We start from the raw sequence: 25,498 nt of genomic DNA on the forward strand, positions 1-25,498 counted from the left end.
AACCTTCACTAGCCAATCGGATCTTTACCTTCATGCTCAAATCAGAGAAAGCATATTCTGCCAGACTACAGTCAAGACCATGAGTGACCTTACAAATAAGCAGTTAACCCGACCTATTTCCCATCATACATGTGACAGGAAAGTAACCGAGAAGCTAAGTAAAGCAGGGTGGAGTGAAGAATACAGAGGGCCCATTCCGTGTGGCATAGCCTGGCAGGAGGGTGATGTCAGCATTCTCTATGAAGGAACATGCAATTCCCAACACTCATAAAGCAGGAACCTTGATGACTTCAAGGAGAAACCCTTCTCTTGCCTGATTGTTGGAGCGATAGCCACTGATGCTACCACGTTCCATAATGAGGGAGCCCTCACTCCGTGCAGCCCAGACTGCCGCACCCATGCTCTCCTCGCTTTACGTACCGTACTTGGAATCATTCCACGTGGGGGGTGGGGACAGCGCCATGATTGCAAGACACCCGGGAGACAGCGCTATGGTCAAGTGCAAGGCAAGGAGAGCACCCCATACGAGGAAAAACCCCAGTCTCCTCTGGTCACACGGCACCTTGAGCACATGCCAACAGGCAGCTAAAGGATGGTCCAAGGGAGGGAGAGTCTGCAGCAGAGAGATGGCCAAGAAGCTGCCACATGGTCAGGGACTAGGAAGGCAGACGATGCAAGTGTCTGGAGAAGGAAGGCAGGCGACAGGGAGTGCCCAGTGACCGCTTCAGATCCCCCAAGGCAGGAAGCAGGCGGCAGAAGACGGAGAAAGGTGCACAACAGGGAGGAGGGGCTCTCCTCCCCCAGCCCATGCCCCTCGGGATGAGGCAGCCGTGAAACCAGACGGAGTGAAACTGTCCTGTCGGCCTCACCCTGGAGCCCAGCGAGACCCTGGAGCAGACACGGATGTTTCCTGGGGACAGTGACCGGCCCAGAAAAGCAGACACACAGAGACTGAGTGAGGCCTCCTTCGCCCAACCCCCACCCACACACAGCACACCGTCCACACACGCCCAGGCCAGCAGCTCACACCACGTGTCAGGGCCTGATAGCCCGTAATTATGCCATTAGCCACGTCTCCAGCAGACAGACATGGCCAAACCAAACAGCGGGGATTCCCGGGCCACGCTGACGACAGGCCCGGACAGCAGCTGTGCCACGGCCTGATGAGGGCCCGTCTGGGGGGAGTGGCAGGGCTCCGGGTGGTGGTGCCCAGATAATCTGAGGGACGGGAAGACAGCCGGAGGGCAGCCAGGGGAGAGAGAACTGTGTTGTCTTAGAAACCCCGCAATGACTCAGGCCCACAGGAAAGGAAGCAATCAAACAGTGTTAACCATTACCTCAGGAAAAACAAACAAAAATTACCAAAAAGGGAACGGAATCAGCACATCATACGGCTCAACTCAAACAGCACTCATAAGCATCCACACGTACGTACGTGTGTGTGTGTGTGTGTGTGTTTGCGCACGCACGCGTGTGTGTGTCCAGACTCATCTATGAAACTTCACAAAGAAACTGTAACCACAGTGGGCAGCTTGGGACGGGGCTGGAGGAACCAGTAAAAGCCATGGGTCCTATTTTAGTCTTCCTCAGCCGTCTAAAGACAATGTCCAAATACAGCCGGAGAGCGTTTTAGTTAGACGCCTGTAGCTAAAACACCAGAGGCTATTTTAAGGGTGGAATCAGGCTGGGACACAACAGGGCAGGCAGTGACGTTTTTTATTATAAGTCTCGTAAATTACTTGATTTTCTCAACACTGCACTGTGCAAAATGGTAGACTTGCAGAAGACTTGCCCAAACCGTTCAGAGCGTTCTCATCCCCCGTCCCCGGGATTCCTCCACTGTGTGCAGCTCCAACTGGCTCTTCGTTTCAAAAGCCTCTGCTGACCAGACCCACGTGTTGAGATCTGCAAAGACCTCATGCTGGGCTTGTAGCAGGAACTGAGGTGACACCACAGACCGAAAGCATAGAAAGTGCCACGTTCTCCAATTTATAGCATCTCCCCCTCTTTATTCTGGTCTTGTTTAAGAGCTTTGTAGTTTTCAACAAACAAATCCTGCAAACATTTTGTCAAATTTAAACTTAAATATTTCCGTTTCGGGGGGGGTGTAATATAAAATGGATTTAAAAGTATTAGGATTCCAGTGGCTCATTTCTCGTGGACAGAAATAAAGCTGAATTTTGCATATTACCTTGAATCTGTAACATGGCTGGGCCCAGGCTACTAGCTGTGGAGCTTTTCTGCAGATCCAGTAACATTTCTGATGCGATCGCGTTTCCTGTGAGTGGGCAGTCTAATCTCTCCCTCCCCTTCTCGTAGGCATATGTATTTTTTTCTTGCCTTATTGCGTTGGCTAGGACGTCCCCAGCAAAAGCATTCAAGTTGCATGAACCACCCTGTGAGGCAGCTTCGTGTGGATTATATCAGAGGAGCATATACCCAAAGTGTCCTTGTGTACCCATTTGTGTTTCTTATGGGAAGCGGAGGCTTTTTCCACTTAGTTTCATCTTGTTTTTAAGTAAAAAAGTATAGATTGTTATCTAGTCCTGGTGCTGGCGAGTGGCCATGGTGTGCTCATTAGCTGCCTCAACTTGTTATACCCCAGAGAATTAGAAAATTCCGAGTGGTCAAAAGTACCACGGCTCTACATCAGTAAGTGTCCCTTTCCAGGTCAAAAACAATCAAATTAGTTTTTCCTAACATTCAGCTTAATTTCTTAACATTTTCTTAATTTCCTAAGAACTCTTCTTAGGTGATTAAAAAAGATTCACAAATAAGTAAACACTCTAAACAAGGTATACTATACTTAAGTTTTGCCTTCTCAAAAAGAAATTTAAAGGGAAAACAACAGATTTCAGTCTGAGTGATGAGAGAAAGCTAGGATTGAAGAACAAGCAATCAACAGGGAGGTTGTAGGTTGTACTTAAAAATATTCATCACAATTAATCACTCCATGCAATAATGAACTCCTGGTATAAAAATTATAATTGTACTATGAAGCTGATTTAACTCACTAGAAAGCATTACTGATCATGTTGAAAACATTTATGAGTATTCAGGTTTAGTTATGATAACTGCATTACTAAGTTTGTTCTAAATTCCTAAGTAGTCAGCTGAATCAATCACTGTTTGTGGACCTGTGTCCAGACCATACCACCTACCATATATAATTGCTAACTTCAACAGCAATATGGTACTATGAGAAGAAACAAATCCTCTTTTCTGTCAAAGAACAGTTTGAACAGCTGCTATATTGGACTGTGTGACTTGGCAGCCACCACGTTGACCACATGGCTTGTAGTTCCCATTGGGGCCGCCATTTTGAAACAGCAAAGGCCAACCCCTCCCTTTGAATTAGCCAATTGCAAAAGACTGCACGCCTGAGCTCCAATCAAGAGCAAGGGACAGGTCACATGTATCAGAGATTATAAATCCCCAGCATCCCACCTGCTTGGTGTGCTCATGCTTCCAGACCACGTGTGCGCTCCCTTCGACATAGAAGTAAAGATGTTTGCCTCCTGTCCGGATCCCGGGTATGTTTTGTGTTCTACCAGGACTTGGGGGACTCGCCTTATTTCTAACAGTTCTAGGGACACTTGGGAGAACACAGAAGTAAAGAATAGGGGGCTCAGCCAGGCCAGCATGGCTCAGTGGTTGAGCGTTGACCTATAAACCAGGAGGTCAGGGTGTGATTCCTGGTCAGGGCACATGCCTGGATTGTGGGCTCGATCCCCAGAGTGAAGTGTGCAGGAGGCAGCCAATCAATGATTCTCTCTCATCATTGATGTTTTTGTCTCTCTCTCTTCCTTTCCTTTCTCTGAAATCAATAAAAATATATTTAAAAAAAGAAAAAAGAAAAGCAGGCCACGGGAGAGGATATGCCAACAATGTTCTTAGCATAAGAAGAATTTATACTGTACAAAACACCAGCTGGTTAATTAAAACTAAATCTGACACTTAGCACCTGTGTCACAGATTTAACCCATTGAGATTCTGTTTATTCCAGAAGTTCACAAGTCTGCTTTATCCCCCACTTCCACCACCAGGAATGACCCACCAGGCTGTCTTCACCTGCCAGCCCTGCCACGTTCCTTCTCCAGCAGGGCAGGTGTAAGGACAAACATTTGCATTTGCCAAGCTTTTCTTTTCTACAGAAGAACTTAAACAGTAATTGCCCCTTTTTTAATTTTATTTTAAGACCAAAATTACAGGATTTTTCTCATCTGACTTCACAGAGTTTTTGTCTCAGCTGTGAAGGTAACTGATGTGTTCAAACAAACACCCTTAAGAGAATCTGCTACTGTGTACACGGCCTTTATTTTCTCCTAGAGGGAAGGTATGTGTCACTCCCACAACCAGATAGTATAGTGAGCTGAGAACCCAGAACCCATGCCACTGGGTCAAACCAACTCTAATGCTTCACATTTTATGACAAAAGACAAGCCAGAAAATCTCACACGTCCCTATGAGGACGAAAGCACCCCTGTGGTCAATGAATTGCCGTGCACAGTTATACGTGAGTTAAACTTGGGGAGCAAAGACCGGGCTGTCAATCGCATAATTTTTAATTATAAGTAGTGGAGTGCTTATGTCCTGGACACTGGGGCCAAAATCAGAGGAGATCTACACTTCCGAGAAGACCCGCTTGGCCCGGAGAGGTTTTAAGGCAATAACATGGGTTTCAAAATAAGCCATTCCTTGTATTTCCAACCACCTCGAAACACCAAGGAAGACTTCCTGTAATTCCACCGAATTTCTTTAAAAACACAAACCTATGCAGCAGACGCAATGCAGCCTGCAAGAGGCCGTTTTCTGTCTGTGAGCTATAATGGAGTGCAGCTCAAGCTACCCAATGAGCCATCTTAAAGGGCCTTCGGTGGACTGGCAGGCTGTGCAGCCACCGCCTCGCCCAGCTTCAGGGCTTCTCATTCACAGGGAGCCTGCCCGGTGCCCACTGCCCAACCCCCCGCGCCCCCCCTCTCCCCCCTGCGAATCACCCATTGGACACGTCACACGTGCCCGCCCTGCTCCCCGCCCTGAGCAGTGCTTCAGTCCAGGCGCCCCAGGCCTCTGTAAGGGCCACGAAGCTGCCTGAGTAGCTTACGTGGCTACGGAAGCAGCTCAGAGGGTCTAAGGGCCTCACTGGCTCGGACAAGGTTGCATTAACAGTCACTAGGTTTTTTGGAGACTACCTGGCAGTCACGGAATCAAGACACTGGTATTTAGGATGGGGGGAGAGGATGACCCTACTTTGGGAAGGGGGTGCCTGGGAAAACAGGGGCTTGGAATGAGGAAATGCTGAATTCAAGTTAAAAACTTCCCATTGCCAAGCACTGCAAGCCAGTGACCCCAGCAATATCCCAGCTGGAATGAATTCACGTCCCTGGTCCTCAGGACAACTGTGCCTCCTGACAGAGCGGCTCCGAGCCCGAGAACTTCCTAGGTGAGGCCCACGAATGTGGTCAGGAGCAGCCTGCCCCCCACCTGCTCGCTGCCTCCAGCACTTCCCTGGGCAGCGCAGTCCTGGACCAGCCGCCTGCCACACCTGTGAGCTGGCGGCAAAGCAAGAAGCTGGGCCCAGCCATGTAGAACCAGGACCTGCACTTTAAAAAAGTCCGGGCTCCTGTGTCTTTGAGGCTCAGAAAGCACCATGCAGCTGGCCCCAAAGTGGCACTAAACCAGGGCCTCCACACGACCTACGTGACCACAACAGAGAAGATAAGCAAAAAAGTCCTAAAATTAAGTAGCTAGGAACCTTTCCCCTTTTTAGGAGATGTGAGCAGACAGACACTAAACCTCAGATGGAGGAGCGAGGAAGCCGCACGCAGACACGGCTGCTGGCGACAGCAACGCGCAGGGCTATTCTGGGTTTGGCGAGCTTTGCACTGCTCTGGCAGCCACGTCTTCCCTCTCACTGAGCACAGAGCAGGGTGACCCAGCCTGTCTCCAGCAGTTACATGCAAAGGCCAAGTGTATAAAAAAGCATACACTCCTATGTCCCTTATCAAAATGAAAACAAAAATAAACGTAACACATTCCAATGCAACCCAGACACACAGCAGGAGCATCCCTTGTAAAACAAGCACAATTATTCGCAGCGACAACCATCCAGTGTCAGGCGCTGGGAGTAACTCGGGTTCCTGCCCTTCTTCCATGAACGTGAGCCACCCGAGCGCTTTCTCACACGAGCGCCAGGTCACCTGACTGCCCTGAGCTCTCACAAGGAACACACGTGTAAAGGACACGGCTGTAATTTATGGTGATACATGGTGCTCGCATGGGACATGTCTAGCTCAGAGGCCATAAGCAATTCTAAAATTTTTTAAAAAGCTTTTATCGTTGTAAGTATTACCAATGTCCCCTATTTTCCCCAGTGACCCCTTCCAGCCCACCCCATGCCCACCCGGCCCCCACCCCACAGCTGTCTGTGTCCACGGGTTATGCTTATGCCCATACTAGTCCTCTGGTTGATCCCACCATCCCTCTGAGATTGCAGCCTGTTCCAGCCTCCAGGCCTCTTGTTCTGAGATTGCCAAAGTACGTTTGGTCATCGGTTTCCGCTCCCAGGTGAGTGCTGGCCCGATCCCCTGGGCCCCGGCCAGGTGAGCTCAGGCAGGCGGCTCTGCCCTGAGCTCCTCTCCCTGACAGCAGCCAGGGCGGGACCCCCACCTCCTCCTGAGCCCCGAGGCTCACTTCCAGCTCCTCAGACCGCAGGCCTTTCCGGTTCCTGCTCTGAGAGCAGCACAGCCTAGGCTAGACGGCCGAGTGACGCCCCAGGACAGCGGGAAGGGCCGGCGGCGATGTCAGAGTGGCCCCCGTCTTGCTGAGGAAAGGCCTGCACTGACTGACAGCCTCAGCCTCACCCGCGGGGCTCACCCAGCTCAGACACCCTCCTACCCGACACAGGCTGACACGCCCGCCCAGCTCCATCTCCCAGGCCTGGACTCCACCCCAGGGGACAGGAGAGGCAGGTCACCCTCCTGGAGGCCACACAGCCAGGGATGGCGAGGAGCCCAGCAGTGAAGGGTCCGCGGAGCCCATGCCTGAGCACAACACGACAGAACATGGTGTCTCAGCCTAAGGGGCCCGTGGTCCGGCCGGTTCCTCCTGCGCCCGCCGGCTGCACCCGCCGGCTGCCCACGGAAGCGCCACGCCTGGCAGTCCTCTCTCTACCTCCAGCCACCAGCCCGAAGCGGGAACCTAGGGCTCTGGCTGCCAGCACGCTTCCCCAAAGGAAAACAAATTAACACAAGGCTTTTGTTATAAAATCACCATAGTATTTGGTAGACTACGTGGCCACATACAACTGTCTAACTTGAAAAAACAGCAAGAATGCTACGAGAAATTTCCAGAGACCACCACACAGCCCTGAAATAAAAACATTCTCGGCCATGTTTGTCTTGGAGGCAAGCTCACACTGCTCGCCAAGAATATTTTATGAATCCCCAACTGCCCTGGGGACCCAGAAAAAGGGGGGACCGCAGAGAAAGCCCGTCCTCCGCACAGAGGGGGGCTCCCCGGGTGTGGTGGACGCTGCCACCTTGGCCCTGAGAAACGACCTCCTGGCCACTGGGCGTCACCAGGCTGCGGCGAGCTCCCCCACCGAGCGGGGCAGCGGCTCTTCTTCCTCCAGCCTGTGGTGCCGTCACTCCCTCAGCTGAGTGGCCGGGCTCCCTCCAGCAGACCCTGGGGACCCGGTGGGACCCCCCGCCCCACCTTCCTCACTCAGCAGCGAACCCCACAGGCAGGCTAACCTTGCACCTGGCTCCTGCTTCGCTTCTGAGAGTGTTTGTGGGAGGCCCAGGCCATACCTTGGGGGGCAGAGGTGCCCAGGGAGGCAGAGGGGATGCGGCAGGCGCCAGGCGAGCAGGCTGGCACAGAGGCATCTCCACAGATGCAGGACTTCTTCCTCTGGGACGTGAGGGGAGAACCCATGTCGTGACCGGGAGAGAGACCAGGGCATCACTCATGGAAGCTGACTCACAGGTGCCATCTTGCCCATCCGTGCGGGTTAGTCCTGACATCTGATCAGGCACAGTGACCTCAACCACCACCGATGCGGACAGAGTGTCCCAGGCCACTTCCCTCCCACTCGTGACTCTAAGCTCTGATGTCTTCTGCTTCCCAGGCCCAAGAGCCGGCCCAGAGCTACCACAGGTCAGAGCGAGGCCACAGCGGCTCTGCAGGCAGTACACCGACAGCCCGAGTGAGCAGTGCTACTAGGAGACGTCGCAGGGAGGGGCCGGGTGGACACTTAGCAGATGCAAGAGCCACGCAAGAAATGGACGACACCATAGTATTTGGTAGACTACGTGGCCACATACAACTGACTGACTGCAGGCTTCGGAGTGACCGGAGTGGGGAGCAAGTAACAGCAGAAATGGCAACAGACAATTTCAACTTTTATGGATAATGAAAACAATGACTTAAAAAAAATAAACGGACTGTAATTCACAGAAATGAGAGCAAGTATGTTACAGATAGATGTGTGTAAGACAGAACATGTCTAAGTGGACACGCATACATGGCTCACCCTAAGTGATGTATGTAAACAGAACATAGCTAAGAGGACGGTTATACATGGCTCACCCTAAGTAAAGCCATCTGCAAAAACCATCAGCCAATTCTTGGGGCTTTTGAAACCACTCCTGACCTAGGTCACATGACTTCTCGCTCAGACATGGGAAAATGTGTGTAACTGTGAGAACATGCACAGGGAGTCTCCCTTCCCTTCGGCTCCGTTTGTGCTTCTTCCTGCGGCCAGGGGTCCTCCAATGTGCACCTCCCCCCAATCCTCCCAGAGATGCAGCCAGAGCCACAGGAAGGTGTGCAACAAACAAGGAGGGCAGGGCACGGCTCTCCTGTCCACATTTCCAGTGACCCAGCCACTGGAGCCCTGTCAGGGTCAGAACCTGTGGCTCAGCCACACCCCACTCCCAGGAGGGCCTCAGTGGGAACATGGGACATGGGGCCCAGACCAGACCCCCCCCCACCCTCCCAGGAGGGCCTCAGTGGGAACATGGGACATGGGGCCCAGCACAGACACCCCCCCCCACCCTCCCAGGAGGGCCTCAGTGGGAACACGGGGCCCAGCACAGACCCCCCACTCCCAGGAGGCTCTCAGTGGGAACACAGGGCCCAGCACAGACCCCCCACTCCCAGGAGGCTCTCAGTGGGAACACGGGGCCCAGCACAGACCCCCCACTCCCAGGAGGCTCTCAGTGGGAACATGGGGCCCAGCACAGACTTACCCACTCATAGGAGAGGATCCAGCAGCCGCGCGCGAGGCCCAGCAGCACGTTGAGGGTGCGCAGTGCCTGCCCGGCCAGCACATGGGTGGTGCTCTCACACACTTCCCGGGCCAACGAGAAGCCTTTCAGTTTGGCCACCACCCGGGTGACAATGCTCTGCTTTCTGTCAAAGAGGGAAACAGCACCGTCAAGGTCTCCTGCGCAGGAGCATCAGGCGACACAGCCAATCGCACAGGCAGAGCAGCTGTGCTGCTGCCCCGATTTCAGCTGCTCTGGCCACGTCTCAGTCTCCCTACAGCCCATATCTGGGAATCCGGGGAGGCAGGACGTCCGCTCTCACTCGGGGTCGCTGTGCAGGGCTGAGTGCAGGCCGGGCTGCGACGTGTCGCCAGGTCCCAGACGGGCGGGAACGCAGCCAGGGAGTGTGCAGCCTGGGAGTGTGCTCACCAGCGGCGGGCAGGCCTGCCTCTCTCAGTGGCGGCACATCAGCAAGGGACCTGGTCCTGCGAATGCATGGAACTCACATGCCTACCGTAGCCTGATTTTCACAGAAAGGGCCCAGTTTCTATGAGAATCTCAAAACCTCAAAACCGATGTCTGATGTGAGGAACCACAGGTGTCCCTGTGACAGGAATTCCAGAATCGGTCACAAAGGTGGTGCCGCATCTCCGTGGGAAGTGCGTGCTGTCCAGAGGCTCTGCACCCTCAGGACACATGTGGACGCTGCTCCAAGCACGCAGGGCCCCGCCAGACCCTGCCCAGAGCTTCAGGAAACCGGGAGCAAGGCTCCCTGCTGAGCAGGTGCGAGTCCTGGGCAGGTGCTCACACCCGCACCAGCTGAGCAACAGGGAGAGCAAGTCCTCTCTGGGCTATGCACCCAGCTTCGGAGTGAACCTGCTAGGTCTTTTATTTTTTCAATCCTCACCCACGCTATCATCCATTGATTTTTCAGAGGGAGTGGAAGGGCAGGGAGAGACTCATGGATTGGTTGCCTGCCGTCAGCGCCCCTACTGGCCGGGCAGTGAACCGCAACCTACTTATGTGCCCTGCACCATGCGACCTGCCAGGCCCGGGCCGATGCTATAACCATAGAGCCTGGCCAGGGCACTCTCAGTCTTTAACCACTTTGAAGTGTACAGGGATTTTCCAACTCAGATGTTAATGATATAGCACAACTGAGAGACAGTCCAGACCTGCGGGCTGCAGAAGCCCAGCTCACAGGACATGCAGGAAGCAAAACCCTACGCTGAGGGGAAGCCATGGGAACAGTGAGTACTTACTCAATGGGCATGCTTGTCATGACCAACGTTCTCACTGGCTGCAGGGTTCAAAAGAGAAGGGAGAAACAAAGTCAAAAATGCAAAACATTTCCCACATAAACAAACATTAACATGTGTTTTTTAAAGTTACATCACTTAAAAATAAACATTTCAGCAAATATCAAAGGAAAATAACATTGTCTTCCTGAAAACAGCCTATGAGACAGAAAGGGAAACAGTACCCCGAAACCAACCCAAAATAACCGGGACGTGTGGTGGCAGAGAAAACCCAGGTCCCCTCCAGATGCCCACCCCCTGGAGCGAGAACCCGGCCACTGTGCATGGGCTCACGGCTGCTCCTCTGGACCGACAGACCAGCTTTGTGGTCCCATCATGAAGAGTGAGCCCATTTCCTGCGGTGAGCTGTGACGCCCCTTCTCAAAGCCCTCTTTGAATGTCTCCCCCGGACAATGCCCAGACGCACACTCTGAGGCAGTTCCCCCTCTCCTCTCTCCCTCCGCCCGCCCTCCTTCCCTCCCTGCCTGCCTGCCCCGCTTTGATTGGCTCCCAGAGGCCTATCCATGGGCCATAGGACTGGGCTGATGACCTGGTTTTCTGAAGTTGCCTTTCCTCTCGACCAGTTTTTGTTTTGTTTCACTGACAGATACACCAAGGCAGGCTGTGGAGGCACTGTGGGCTCCGCACCGGACACAGCAAGGCATGCCACAATAGAGCAAGCCACGTGTGTCGGTCTCCCAGCCCACGGAAGACTGTCTGTGTGACACTAAGCCCGCCGAGTGTGCAGGAGCTTCATGTCTAACCTATGTGCACGCCCTGATTAAACCACTCCGCTGCCAAGAGAGAAAGCAGCAGAGCGTGCAAAAGGCCTCCAATGTGCACACAATACCAAGCTCCCCCCCATCACACCACTGTCCCTGCCTGCGGGGGCCGAGCCCGCCGAGAACAGAAAGGTCTGGGCCCCGGCAGAGGGCCTGGACACGCCCACGGCTGGAGGCCGAGCCTGGCCCTTCCCTGAAGGATGCGTGGGCTCCTCACCGCCTACCCCTGAACGTCTGTTCCCATTACAGAACCATTTCTGGCATAGCTGACACCCTCGGCTCCAGACGGCCATCGGTATCTCCACAAGCAGGAGCCGCGCCGGCGAGAGCCACAGGGCTCACAGGGCCCCCGCCTCACCCCGGTGAGCCGGCACGGGGACAGTTAGCGGACGTCACACACCAACCTTGGGGCCTCTCACTTTCTTCTTCGGGGCTGCAGGTCTGGCCAGGTCCTCACAGCCCTCCCGGGCGCCTTCGGGGACATCTTGCCTTGTGGGTGCAGGCTTGACATCTGCAACCGAGGGGCCTGGAGGTCAGTTACCACGTCCCATGCACTGGAGGCCAGGCAGCCGTGTGCGGCTCCGAGGCAGAACCTGCAAACAGTAGCTCAGCCTCTTTGCGCTGAGGTCCACTCCGGACCGTCCCTTCACGCCGCCCAATGTGCCACACAGCCCCTGACTCCACTCGGCAGTTGGTACCACTGTGCCTCTAGGCAACAATGTGCAGCTCCCCTGGCCCAGGCGTCCACCTGCCCTTGGGGACAGACCCTCCATCTCCCGCACAACTCCAGCCCCAGTTCTGTTTTATAGGACGAGCAAAGCCCGCCCTCAGAGGACACAGCTCTCGGCCCTGGGTGAGTGCGAGGGGCTGGAGACAGCCCCCTCCTCCTCAGCTTTCAATTGGCAAACTCCCTCGGCATCTCCACCGACTCCAGCGCCCGCCGTGAGCACACCCTAAGAAGACACACGGAGCCCTGGCCGGTTTGGCTGTGATTAAAGCGTCGGCCCCAGGGGCTGCAGTCGAGTCCCGTCAAGGGCACACACCTTGGTTCAAGCCCCTGCCAGTAGGGAGGCAACCAATTGTTGTGTCTCTCTCATCAATGTTTCTCTCTCTCCCTCCATTGTCTCGGGGGGAAAAAAATCAGTGGAAAATGAGAGATGCAAATCAAAACAATAATGCAGTACCATCTCACACCTGTCAGAATGGCCAACATCAACAAATAAACAAACGACAAGTGTTGGCGAGGTTGTGGAGAAAAAGGAACAACCCTCATGCACTGCTGGTGGGAATGCAGACTGGTGCAGCCACTGTGTAAAACAGTATGGCGTTTCCTCAAAAAACTGAAAATGGAACTCCCATTTGACCCAGAAATCCCACTCCTAGGAATATATCCCAAGAAACCAGAAACACCAATCAGAAAGGATATATGTACCCCCATGTTCATAGCAGCACAATTTACAATAGCTAGGATTTGGAAATAGCCTAGGTGCCCATCAGCAGATGATTGGATCAAAAAACTATGGTACATTGCACAATGGTATACTATGCTGCCATAAAAAAGAAGGAATTCTTATCATTGCAGCAACCTGGATGGAATTGGAGATCATCATGCTGAGTGAAGTAAGCCAGTCAATGAAAGAGAAACACATGACCTCACTCATTTATGGGTAATAAAGAACATTATAAACTGATGAACCAAAAGATAGATATAGAGACAGTAAAGCAACAAGCAGACTGTCAAATTACAGCAGGGAGGGTAGGGAGATCTGGGGTAGATAAGAGATCAACCGAAGCACTTGTATGCATGCATATAAGTAAAACCAATGGACTTAAAAAACTCTAGGGAGGGAGGGCATGTAGGGGAGTGGGAGAAGGGGCAATGGTAAGATATGAACACAGGTAATAATTTAATAAAAAAAAAAATCAGTGGATAAAATGTTCTTTGGTGAGGATGAAAGAAAAGAAAGAGCCCCATCTGGTGACACATGGTTTCTGTCTCTCCTTGTTCTCCATCGTCCTCCCTGAATGGCCGCCCACTTTGAACCAGCTGCTGTCCTGAGGCCTCACACCACCACCACCTGCCTGGGGTCACTTCCATCCCAGCCCAGGGAGGGCTGCTCAGCCGGCTCACACAGCCAGTGACGCACTTACCCACAAACGCTGCTCACTGTGGAGACAACAATGCAGAGCACAGCCCAACCTGGGAGCACGACCCAGCGGACAACGCAGACCGAGAGTCAATACGAGTCAGAAAAACGTAAGCACCATGGAAGCCAAGTCATGCAGCACAAGGAGGACTGCCTGTGAGATATTTCAAGTGACACAGGGCGCTCTCACACCCGATCCAATGCTTGAGGGTCTGACAGAAGGTGTCAACTCCTCTTCCACAGGCAGGCTCTAGGCGAGTGCCGAGTGCAGAACGAGGGCTAAATGTTTTCTTGAATTAAAATGAGTTCTTTGCAACTCGGGCCCTAAAAATAAAAATGCCAGGTCCTGAGCACCTGAGTCCTCATCCCAATCGATGCCTCTGGGCCCGCAGCCAATCCATGCTGCCCCGTCTCCTCAGTGAGCCTTTACACTCCACTCGTGTTACTCAGCTCCCTGCCTGCCTCCTTCATCCCCGCCACGACCTCAGGGGAGACCCTGCCTGGCGCAGGCGGTCAGGCCATGTCCCAGGGCTTCTGGCCGCTCCTCGCACTGCAAAACCACAGCGAACCCCCGAGGCCTCTCAGGACTGGAGGCCCCTCGGCCTTTCTGACCTCACCCGGTCCCCACTCCCAGGGGTGACACCAGGGCTGACCATGGACCACTGAAACACCAGCAGGTCTCGATTCCATCACTACAAAGCCAGGCTCGGGCTCAGAGCAGATGATGCGCAGCCTCCTAGGCCTGAAGGGCTCTGCGTCACGCCAGGGCCCAGTGGTGCTGGGACCGGAAGTTCCTAGAGGCCTGCGCTAACCAACCTCACAGGGCGTGGGCACTGGGCGAGTCCTGGGCAGGCTGTGCCTGCCCCCAAGGACCACCCTTCTCCTGATAACACGGGGTCCAAGGCACACGGCATCCCGACACCAGCTCCCCACATGTGCTTTTATGTGCGTGTCACAAATAGCACCTGAAGCTCTAAAATACACAGCAGATACACACAAAAATAAAAATATACAGGACACAGCCAAGAATATCCTTAACCACCAAAACTACTCTATGCACCCTGTGTTCTAAACCAGTTCTCGGCAAACTCAGTCAACAGATCCAAATATCAACAGTATGACGACTGAAATTTCTTTTAAGAGCCAAATTTTTTAAACTTAAAATTCTTCAAAATAAACTCGCCCAGACCGTGGTATTTTGTGGAAGAGCCACACACAAAAGGCCAAAGAGCTGCATGTGGCTCGTGAGCCGCAGTTAGTCGACTATGGTTCTAAACTCTCACTTTACAGTCCACACCATTTAAAATAAATACTTGCAAACACATACAAAGCGTAATGGAATATATAATACACTTCTTGTCAAATTTTATATATTTTCAGAACACTAAGACATAAAAATTAAATTAAAAACATACAAAATCCTTTTTGTGAGAAGATTTTGGGGGAGTTAATTTATCTCCAAGGAAAAGATATACATCTACGATTATTTCAACCCCAAAACTTTCCATCTTGGAAAGTGTGGTTAGCAGCATCTGAGGAACAGGAAAGGGTGAAGAATGCACTTGGTCTTAGTGAAACAAGCTGCCAGCCATTGGTCAAGACGGTGGGATTTCAGGGGCTCGCACTCTGATGGCTGACACCAGTCTGCTCAGTCGGAAAGCGCAGTGGTCTGATTCTGCGGCCTTTGCTGTAGTTGCTACAATGCCCGAGCTCGCTAACGTGGTGACACTAAGTTAGAGTGGGATAAATCTGCTTGAGTGGTATTTAACCTATTTAAAGCAAAATGAATACAAATCAAGCAAGGCCTGCTGCAATGAACTTCTTACCAAGGAAAAATTACCATTTCTTTATAGCAAACAATGCCCAAAGCTTCTTCAGAACAAATACCGATCACGTAAGTCCACGCACTTTCACCCGTTCCCTTTCCTGACAGAACCGGGCCAGCACCACTTCCTTCCCTCTGAGGAGACAGCCTCACTGCTGGGAGCTGCCATCACAACTAGAGAGGCCTGCATGGCAGCCGCTGCACAGGAAAGCGCCCTCCTGCCTCCGAGGGGGGCTCCCCCCCCCCCCCCCCAGAAGGTAAGGGGGAGAGAAACAGGTCCATAGCAGCAGGAGGGACCTAGACATTCCACAGGGAGGTGAGCCAGGATCCCTAAAGAATTTACCATTGCGAAGTATCAAGCCCATGTTCTCTAACATTAAAATCAAAGTATTTTAATTATGAAAAAGTTCCGATAAACGTAAAGATGGGTACACCAGGCCATTCCTGTGACAGACACGTGGAGTTCATCCCTCTACACCCTCTGCCTACGCCTTCCGTTCTCCTCTGGATTCCTCACATCCCATCACCTACAAAACCGAGCTCCTCACTGAAATTCACCTTCAGGGGAACTCAACCGTCCAGAGGTGGCGTCCTCTTCCCGCAGGCGCCTCACGGGCGCGGAGTCCCCGCTTTCCTCACTGAGGGGGGTGACAGCCTCGTGGCGTCCCTCAGGGCCCCCGTCTCCTCTCTGAGCATCCTCTGGGGGGCCGCGCCCCGGAGCGTCCTCGGCAGCAGGTGTGTTCCTCACGGAAGATGCGTAGGACCCCCCACTCGCAGGGGCACGAAGCCTGGGGCTGGGCTGGGCAGTGGCACTGGTAGCGGGCACTGAGCAGGGGTCCTTGCCAAGGCAGGAGAAGTCGGACATGCCCAGGATGCTGGCTCGCTCCCACCTGGAGAGCCGGGCTCTGCAGGGGTGGTGGGCGGGGCCGAGAGGCGACTGCAGCCCTGGAGGGAGAGGCCCCGTGCTCCTCTCCCGGAGGTTGTCAGGTGAGAAGTAGTCCTCATAGGAGGACCTGTCCCCGGCAGAAGCCGCCAGGGCAGGGCTGGCAGGGGCCTGACCCCCGGGAGAGGGGAACAGCCGCGCGGCAGACTTCCGGCTGCTCTTGGGCTTCTTCGGCCGCCCCTCTGGGGGCGAGTGGGTGTGCTCCGACGGGCGCTTCCTCTTCGACGAGGAGCTCCTGGGTGCGTGTCCCAGGTGGTGGCCTTTAGTTACCGAAGGCTGCTGGTCAGGGGTGGCCGCTGCGCCTGCAGGGTCCCTCTGCCAACCCGCGTCCTCCTCCGCACAGTGGTGCTCAGACGTCCGAGGCGCTAGCAGGCCAAGGTATCTGGGAGACGCTGGTGAGTGAATGCGGCTCATTTCCAATGCCGGTGACGGAGCACACACGTGGCCTCCAGCATCATTGGCGGCAGGTCCTCCCAATCTCCTCTCCGGGTCCCCATGCCCCGAGTCTCCACAAGGATCATCAAACGGTGACTGCAGACCGCCAGCCAAGGAGTCCTCTGGAAGACAAGAGAGTCACTTTAAGGAAGGTCTGGATCCCCGCGGCACACGAGGTCTCTCACAGCGACACCTTCCCAGCACTGTGCTCAGGTCAGGAGCCCCTCTCCCCCTCAGCCTGTTGGTAATGCCATGCCAGGTAGGTATGGAGGGACCCACACATTCACACACTCCCTGCACCCACAGCACAGGCTGCGGAGCCTCCTTCCGCAGCTCCTACTGTTCTCTGTAGTGGACACTTGAACTGCAAGCAGTTAGTTCAGGAGATATTTTTATTGTTTTTTAATGATCAATTGTTTCTGTGCCAAGAAAGAAAATGCCTAAGAGAAAAACCACAGGAACCAAAATGAGTCATGTGCTTATCGCAATTCCTAATTTCAGGGTGAATTCAGGAATTCTAGTTTTAACTAGTCTTCTCATCAAGTAAAATTCCAAATAAGAGAAAACTAAATATCACAGAAAATGATTTACCTGAACACAAAGTGTCCTGTGAAATATCCAAAGACGTTTCACACGAGGTGTGAACTGGGTTATCATAAGACATTTCAATCATCTGGGAAGCTGAAAACATAATAAAAACATTAGATATAATTCTGTTATTTTTTCAGATGCAGCCAGCAGAAAGCCCACACTTTTTGCTCTTAACCCTGGAGAATACTAACTATATACCCAATATATGCTTAAAACACAGGTGTTCCAAAAACATGTATACATACTTTGAATAATTATTAATTCCAATTTCTTTTCTGAAAAGAAAGAAACATCAATTGAGCTACTGAAAAATGTCTGTGTATACATTTTGGGGGAATTAATGAAGCATGGGGAATTTCTGGAAGAAAATTTAGTCTACTCTGAGATAAATTAAAATCTGTTAGAACCGAGCAACTTTAACTAAAATATCTAGATAAAGAAAAAACAACCCTTCCCACAATTTACGCAGTGTTCATTTCACCCAACGTGAGCGCTTACAGGTCGGGGACAGGTTTGCCCGCTTCTCCTTCATCTCCTGCAGCCTCTGCTCCATGGCGCTGAGCCGACCTCTGTGTGCTGTCGCCGTGGGGCTGTACATCAAGGCACCGCTGGACTCAAATAGGAGGACAGGCACGTCGTTATCTAAAACAAGGAAAAGCCAGTTGCTTGTTTGTGCCCATGATGTGCAGATTGGTCTGAAACACTGAATTCAGAGGACAGGTGACCCAGGCAGAAATATCCAAAACATACAAAGTATTTCAGAGTTTCATGACATTACAAAGTATTTGTCCAAATCATTAAAAAATATATCTAGTGAAATGAATGGGCAGAGGTGTCCAGCCAGTGTGGCTCAGTGGTTGAGAGTCGACCTATGAACCAGGAGGTCACGGTTGGATTCCCCAACAGGGCACATGCTGGGGTTGCGGGCTAGATAACCCATGTGGGGTGTGCAGGAGGCAGCCGATCAATGATTCACTCTCATTATTGACATTTCTCTCTTCCTCTCTGAAATCAGTAAGAATGTTTTTAAAAAATTTAAAAATGGAACTGCCATGTCCCAGCAATGCCACATCCATGGAGGTAACCAAAGAAAATGAAAGCTGTCTGCACACCATGTTAAATGCAGTGTTGTTGATAACGGTCAAGACATGGGGATCATCTAAATATCCATCAGTGAGTGAACGGATAACGAAAATGTAGTACTTATGTATACAATGGAGTACTACGCAGCCAGAAAACAGAACGGAATCTTGCCCTTTGGGACAACACGGATTGGACCTTTGAGGGCGTTATGCTAAGTGAAGTCAGACAAAGTAAGACAGATTCTGTATGAAATCGCTAATATGTGGAATCTTAGAAAAACAAAACCAACCAACCAACCAAACTACCCCTGAACTCCCTGATACAGAGGACAAAGTGGTGGTGGCAGATGTAGGGGACGGAATATCAGAAACTTGCTGAGAGCGCATCTCCAAAGCACCTGGTGGTGGAGGTTCAGGAGGTGCACTGATACCAATCCACCAGGTCGTCCACCTGGAACCAAGGTCCTGTTTGACTCAGTGACAGCTCAATACACAGAACTGTCCGGACCGATGAGCTCAGCAGCACGGCCCTGTGATGGCCACTACCAAACGCAGGGGACTTTATTCTGCTTTCTCTTCCTGGGCTACAGCCGCTGCAGGCCCCCTTGCGAGCAGACACAAAGGAGGTGCCATATTTCTTTGCTTACCTAATGTTGTTTTTTGCTTTTGTAGCTCATTGGCCATTTTCTCAAATTTCTTTTGAAGTCGCTTATCATTTTCTGGTGTTTTAGAAGTAAAATCTTTGGGCTGCATACATCTATGCTGTGTAAAAAAGAACACAGACATGAACTCTCAGTGCAGGCCAGGAAAGGGACCTGCCCGTGTCCGTTCTGGGTTTCTCTGATCACAGTAATAATAAAACCCTAAGGAGGCATTTTTGCACTACGTGTGAGTTTGTTCGATTGTAAACTACAATAATAAGGGCCCTGGCCGGGCGGCTCAGTCAGCTGGAGCGTCATCCTGCACACCGAAGGGCCCAGGTCAGTGCCGGTCGGCACACATCCAGGTGTGGGCTGAGGCGATGGATCCACGGAGTCTCTCTCACGTCAGTGTTTGTGGCCCTCCCTCTCCCTTACTCTCCAAGAAGGCAATACCATATGCTCAGGTGAGGATTTAAAAACACAATATGTAACTAGGGCTGGCTGTCCCAGGAGCTCTGCCTCTGAGGCATTTTCAGTATCCCAGCATTCGTAGTTTCCTTGAAAATAGTCTCTTTCTTCTTATTTTTGCTACTCTCATTACATTATGACTATCACGATAACATAGTAGTAAAACACAAAAGCAATTATTTTTTAACTGCCCAAGGAAAAAACATTATTTAATCTTATCTTTAAATCACAGTAACTCTGTTCAGCCAGTAAAAACCAGGAAGTATAACTACACATACACACGGTGACAGATCAGGAAACGTGGGCCTGCGAAGCCGGGAAGCAGCGTCCTGGCATAGCTCTTGGTTAAGAATACCGCTGCTCCCGGCTCTGCACTGGAGTGGAGGTGTCCAGCTGCACTGACCGCAGGCATCTAACTGGACCCACCCTCCTCTGCTGTGGCCACTGGGTGCCGGACTATGTATTGGCCTCCTGGCGACCTGGTTTTCTCTTGGCTGACAAAGTGCCCGCTTCTCACAGATCCCTCAAAGCACCCAGAGGGCAAAGTTCACTGCTCACCCACTAAGAACGCTGTGACAGCGACATCAATAGCGACACTGAAGGCAGCGCCTGATCCACTGCTGAAAGCTTTCCTTCCCAGGAATAAAGCAAAAGAATGAATAAATGAGTAACTGTCCACTCGGGGTCAGGTACTTACCTTTTTTTTAACGAGGCAGGGCAGGCGTTCATGGGTGTTCGCCGCCGGGAACAGGGCCTCATCGACGTGCGCCCCCGCCGTCCTGCACCTGCGCGAGGAGACAAGTCCTCGGTGAGCACCTGTGCTAGACGCGCATGGTGACCCCGGGCATGGTGTGAGGGGCACGTGTCAGTGTGATGGAGGACGTCCACGCACGGCCACTGTTACAGACATGTCTATGAAGTACCCACATTCAAGTACAGTCAGTGCTCTCCTCCCTAGTGTTCCTGAGGTGGCACGTGCAGGAAGCATTCCTCGGCGATAGTCTTAGACGTGTGACCCATTCCAGAATGACCATGACCTTAGACGTGTGACCCATTCCAGAATGACCATGACCTTAGAGGGGGGACCCATTCCAGAATGACCATGACCTTAGAGGTGGGACCCATTCCAGAATGACCATGACCTTAGAGGTGGGACCCATTCCAGAATGACCATGACCTTAGAGGTGGGACACATTCCAGAATGACCATGATGGAGCTCAGGAAGATGTGAGCATGTGCCATTAAGTGCCCCATGTAAAGGAGTACGTTAGAGCCAGAGGGTGCCTAAGAAGTGGAGGGCAGAAAGTGTATCTTTCCTCAGAGCCAGTTCTCCGTTCTGTGTGTTTTTCTCGGTCCCTGTCGCCTAGCTGGGCTGTGGAATGGGAGGCACCGCCGAGCAGTGGATGGCAGACTTCTTTCCAAAACAGACAGTAAGCGAGGCGGGTGACAGGACCCCCACTCTGCAGACGGCACCAGAGCTGGGGTCTCACACGGTGTCCACACCCCACAGGCTGTGGCTCCCAGGGCCTGGCTGGCAATGCCCTCCAGTGAACATCACCTGATCAGCATTGTGACCTTTCACCTGGCTGACCCCGATTCTGTGGACAGCAGGCCTGTCTCCTCCACAGACCTGTGCTGAGACAGGGAACGCCTCCAACTTTGGGCCTGATGACCTCATGGGTAACCAGAGATGGGTGTGCATTGCTCGCCTGTTTTTAATTAATACAGCGACACCAAACATTGCTGCTAGCGGCAGGTGCTTTAGAAGCACAGGCCTTGTACACACAGCTGTTCACTGCAGAACAGGCTCAGAAAACTTCAATGATGGGATTCTAGCGACACCTAGTGACTCTTCGTAGGTACTGCTTACATTTCCAGAAGAAAACAGGAGCAACAGCCTGGACAGCCCCTAACAAAGCAGACATAGAACCTGAAATAAAGGTCCATTTGGGGACACCTCTAAGTTATGTTGAAGAAAGTTCAAATGCACTAAAAATAAGGAAACAAATGACACCAACTTTATGTTCTCACCTACAAAGTGGGGAAGATGAGAGGGCGCAGTATGAGGGTGTGGTGTGAGGATAAGTTGTGAGGGTGCGGTGTGAGGGCATGGTGTGAGGGTGTAGTGTGAGGGTGCGATGTGAGGGCGTGGTGTGAGGGCGTGGTGTGAGGATGCAGTGTGATGGCGTGGTGTGAGGGTGTGGTGTGAGGTTATGGTGTGAGGGTGTGGTGTGAGGATGCGGTGTGAGGGCATGGTGTGAGGATACGGTATGAGGGTGTGGTGTGAGGATATGGTGTGATGGCGTGATGTAAGGGTGAGGTGTGAGGGCGCGGTGTGAGGATATGGTATGAGGGTATGGTGTGAGGATGCGGTGTGAGGATATGGTGTGAGGGTGCGGTGTGAGGGTGTGGTGTGAGAGTGCGGTGTGAGGGTGTGGTATGAGTGTGTGGAGAAAGGATACAGTGTGAGCCGAAACCGGTTTGGCTCAGTGGTAGAGTGTCGGTCTGCGGACAGAAAGGTCCCAGGTTCGATTCCGGTCAAGGGCATGTACATTGGTTGCGGGCACATCCCTGGTGGAGGGTGTGCAGGAGGCAACTGGTTGATGTTTCTCTCTCATTGACGTTTCTAGCTCCCTATCTCTCTCCCTTCCTCCTCTCTGTAAGATATCAATAAAATATATTTTTTTAAAAATGATACTTAAAAAAAAAAAAAAAAAGGATACAGTGTGAGGCTGTGGGACAGGGCCTTCACTGCTGGGAAAGCAGGGAACAGGCACTTCTCCAGGAGATAATCTGATGGCATCCACCACACCCAGCATGCGAGCCCCCGAAGCCCAGAAGGCCTCTGGGCTGTAACCCACGGAAAGCTGTGTCATGCAGGCAGTGCCTCCACGCCCTCCAGTAGTCACTGGGCACTTACGATGGGCCAGGTGCTGAGGCCTCTGTGGAAGCACAGCACGGACAAGACAAACACATGGATGCACTTTACATGGAATAGAAAGACCACAGCCCATGGTGACCGGACAGGTGGGTGACAAGACAGAGCAGAGCGGGCTCTAACAGCACAAAAAGGGACCAGAGTGACCCAGGGCCTCCTACAGACGGGGACACAGAGCACTTCAGGGCAGGGAGCCCTTCCACTGTGACAGGGAGGAGCAGCTGAGCACAAACAGGGGAGAGCGGGGCGAGGAGGCAGCATACAGGAATCCAGGGTCTGAAACATTTAGTGGCCAAAACTCAGCCCAAAGCTACGTCGTTTGGAGCCAAGAAAACGTGACAGCCTCCAGAGAAAACCCACCAGCAGATGCCAGCCTTGCTGGCTGGAATCATCGAAGAAGCACTTACAGGACGGCTTCAATTACACTCTGTACGGAAATGCTCCTGTAGTGACAGGCAGGGAGAGCAAAGACAGACATCTCAGCGGAGAAGCAACACACGCATATGTGAAAAGGAACCAGTGGGCCCTGGCCGGTAGCTCAGTTGGTTAGCGTTGTCCTGTCACGCCACGGTCAGGGGTGTGGTCCCCAGCCAGGGCACATTCAAAAGCAACCAAGGAGTTTGTGAATAAGGAGAACGGCAGATCGCCGTTTCTCCCTTCCTCTCTCAAATCAATAAAAACAAAAATAAAAATAAAGCCAAAGAACTGTTACAACTAATATTGCCCAAAATAATGTACTAAGTGGACACAATGATAAAACGGATTTGACAGAGAAGAGCAGTGAACGTGAAGATCAATTTGGCGAGGAAATAAAAACTGAAAAATAATGAAGAAAGCCAGGCCTCAGGGACAGTGGGAGGATATCAAAGGTCACAGGCTACTGACATAGGAGGGCCCAGGCCACCCGACCACCATCACACCCACCTCTGCTGCTTCTCTCAGAGCTGAGCAGCTCAATGAAGACCAAGGCTCTGTACAAGTTCTAGTGAGAGAGGGTCAAGGGGCAGAAAAGTTGCGTGAAGAAACAGCCAAAACCGAGTAGTTCATACGTTCAAACACTCCGGCGACATCCACACAAGACAAGTGGGAAAGCACGCCAGGGAAACTTGTGAAAACCCAAGTTAAGAAGAAAGATTGAGAGAAGCCAGAGGAAAGGGCACGTGACCAGGTGCCTCCTGAGCCCCCGAGGACAGCAGGCTGTGGGGACACCTGGACCTGCTTGATACGAACCACTGTCCACCTGGCATTGCATGTCCATGCAAACTGTATTCACAGATGCACCGGGAATAAGGACATTGCCAGACAAGAAAAACTAAGAAAATGTGTTGTCATCTCTTTAAAGAAATGCTACACGGACAGAACTGAAGTGAGAAATCAGCAATTGAACAATGACATTTGGAGACGTCAATAGGCCATTTAATGGTAGACAGATCAAGAAGAGGACATAAGACTTAAAAAAAAGTATGAACCAACTACTTTGACCTGTCAGGAAGGTACGTACAGAAGATCCCTTCCACAGCCACAGAACACACACTCTCCCGCACACATGCAATATTCTCCCAGGAGACCAATGTGAGGGTATAGAACAAGTCTGGCTACCTGAGGAAACTGAAATAATAGAAACACATTCTCTGACGACAACAGAATAAAGTGAGGTACCAAAAATAGAATGACGTTTGGAAAACTCAAAATATGTGGAAATTAAACAAGAAACTCCTAAGTAACCAATGGGTAAAGTAAACTGCAAAAAAAATTAGAAAGTATTTTAAAGTAAATGACAACCCCTCAACCCAGCTGAGATCTACCACCTCCCTTCTGCAAGCCTGGCGCTGGCCGGTCCTTCCTTATCACTGCTTTGCCCTTCCCTCCACTCCCTGGTGGAGGCTGCTGGCAAAACCCCACCCTGACTAATGCTTTCTGCCTCCTTCCAGCTGGGGGCTGCTCCCCTGGCCTCACCTTCAACTTACAACCACCCTCCTCAAGGGAGCAGCTCTCCTTTGCTGCCGCTGGTGCACGCCCACCTCCAGCCTGGCTCACTCAGTGCCTCCACCCCTTCCTGCTCCTACCCTGGCCCTGGTCCCACACCTGGTCCTCCTCCCATGCTTTTCACCTCAACACTCGCATCAGGGGCTCAACTGAGCCCCAGAAAATTCATAAGCCCTGACCCCCAGAACCTCAGAACATGACTGTATTTAAAGAAGAGCTTTCAAAGATCTAATTAAGGTTAAATGAGGTTATACGAGTGGGCCCTAATCCAATGGGACTAATCTATATATACTAGAGGCCCAGTGCACGAAATTCGTACACAGTAGGGTCCCTAGGCCTGACTGGTGATCAGGGCCTATTTGTGGGCAAATGGTGGGTTGGTCAGGGCCCCTCCCCCCCCCACTTGCACCTGACCCTGCTGCTGCCATTGTTAGGGCCTGTGGGCTGGGGGCAGCTCCTGTGTTAAGCATCTGCACCCTAGTGGTCAGTTACATCATAGCGACCAGTCATTCTGCTGTTTGGTCCATTTGCATATTAGGTTGTTCTGCTGTTCAGTCAATTTGCATATTAGGGTTTTATACAAATAGATAAAAGGCTAATATGCTAAGTGTCCATCCGACTGGTAGCTATGATGTGCACTGACCACCAGGGAGCAGATGCTCAAAGCAGAAGCTGCCGAGCTACAGTGACTTGGCAGCAGCGGTTCTCAGGTGACGCATCCCAAAACCAGAGAGGAGGAAGCCTGATTCCTCGGACGGGATGATTTGATTCCACTTTTGGCCATGAGTTATATGTTGCTGGGGCACTGTCGGCCCCAAATCTGGTTTACTGCACACTTGCGTTTGTGTTCCACACGCTGTATGACAGCAACTTTGCCGAGTGCCCTCTCGCACTCCGGGACCCCTCAGGGGATGTCAGAGAGCTGGATTTGGCCTGATCCCTGCCGGCCAGGCCAAGGGACTCCATCTGCAGGAGGGCCCCCCCTCACTCCGCAGATGCTGGGGCGGGACCACGGAGGTTGGCTCCAGGGCATGTCTGGCCCTTCTCGCCAGTCACCTTCTAATTAATTTCCTTTCAATGTGCACGAATCAGT

At 52.1% G+C, this 25,498-nt stretch overlaps 1 protein-coding gene across 3 annotated transcripts in view; it reads right to left on the reverse strand.

Moving 5' to 3' along the window:
• Positions 1-25,498, reverse strand: part of MCPH1 (microcephalin 1) — an 88,109-nt gene that overhangs the window by 59,184 nt on the left and 3,427 nt on the right. The window contains exons 1-8 of one of the 3 annotated variants that reach the window (XM_045576229.1): positions 20,179-20,266; positions 19,020-19,129; positions 17,789-17,932; positions 17,291-17,380; positions 15,880-16,821; positions 11,754-11,860; positions 10,532-10,569; positions 9,252-9,414 (exon numbers count right to left, since the gene is read on the reverse strand). In XM_045576229.1, the coding sequence (XP_045432185.1) occupies positions 9,252-9,414; positions 10,532-10,569; positions 11,754-11,860; positions 15,880-16,821; positions 17,291-17,380; positions 17,789-17,932; positions 19,020-19,129; positions 20,179-20,240 (1,656 nt within the window). In that variant the 5' untranslated portion in view covers positions 20,241-20,266. Of the gene's footprint in view, positions 1-9,251; positions 9,415-10,531; positions 10,570-11,753; positions 11,861-15,879; positions 16,822-17,290; positions 17,381-17,788; positions 17,933-19,019; positions 19,135-20,174; positions 20,267-25,498 lie in introns of those variants that run through there. The other 2 variants (XM_045576230.1, XM_036423172.2) reach the window with 2 other exon arrangements.

This window comes from Pipistrellus kuhlii, unplaced genomic scaffold, assembly GCF_014108245.1.
Source record: "Pipistrellus kuhlii isolate mPipKuh1 unplaced genomic scaffold, mPipKuh1.p scaffold_m20_p_78, whole genome shotgun sequence".
NCBI lineage: Eukaryota > Metazoa > Chordata > Mammalia > Chiroptera > Vespertilionidae > Pipistrellus > Pipistrellus kuhlii.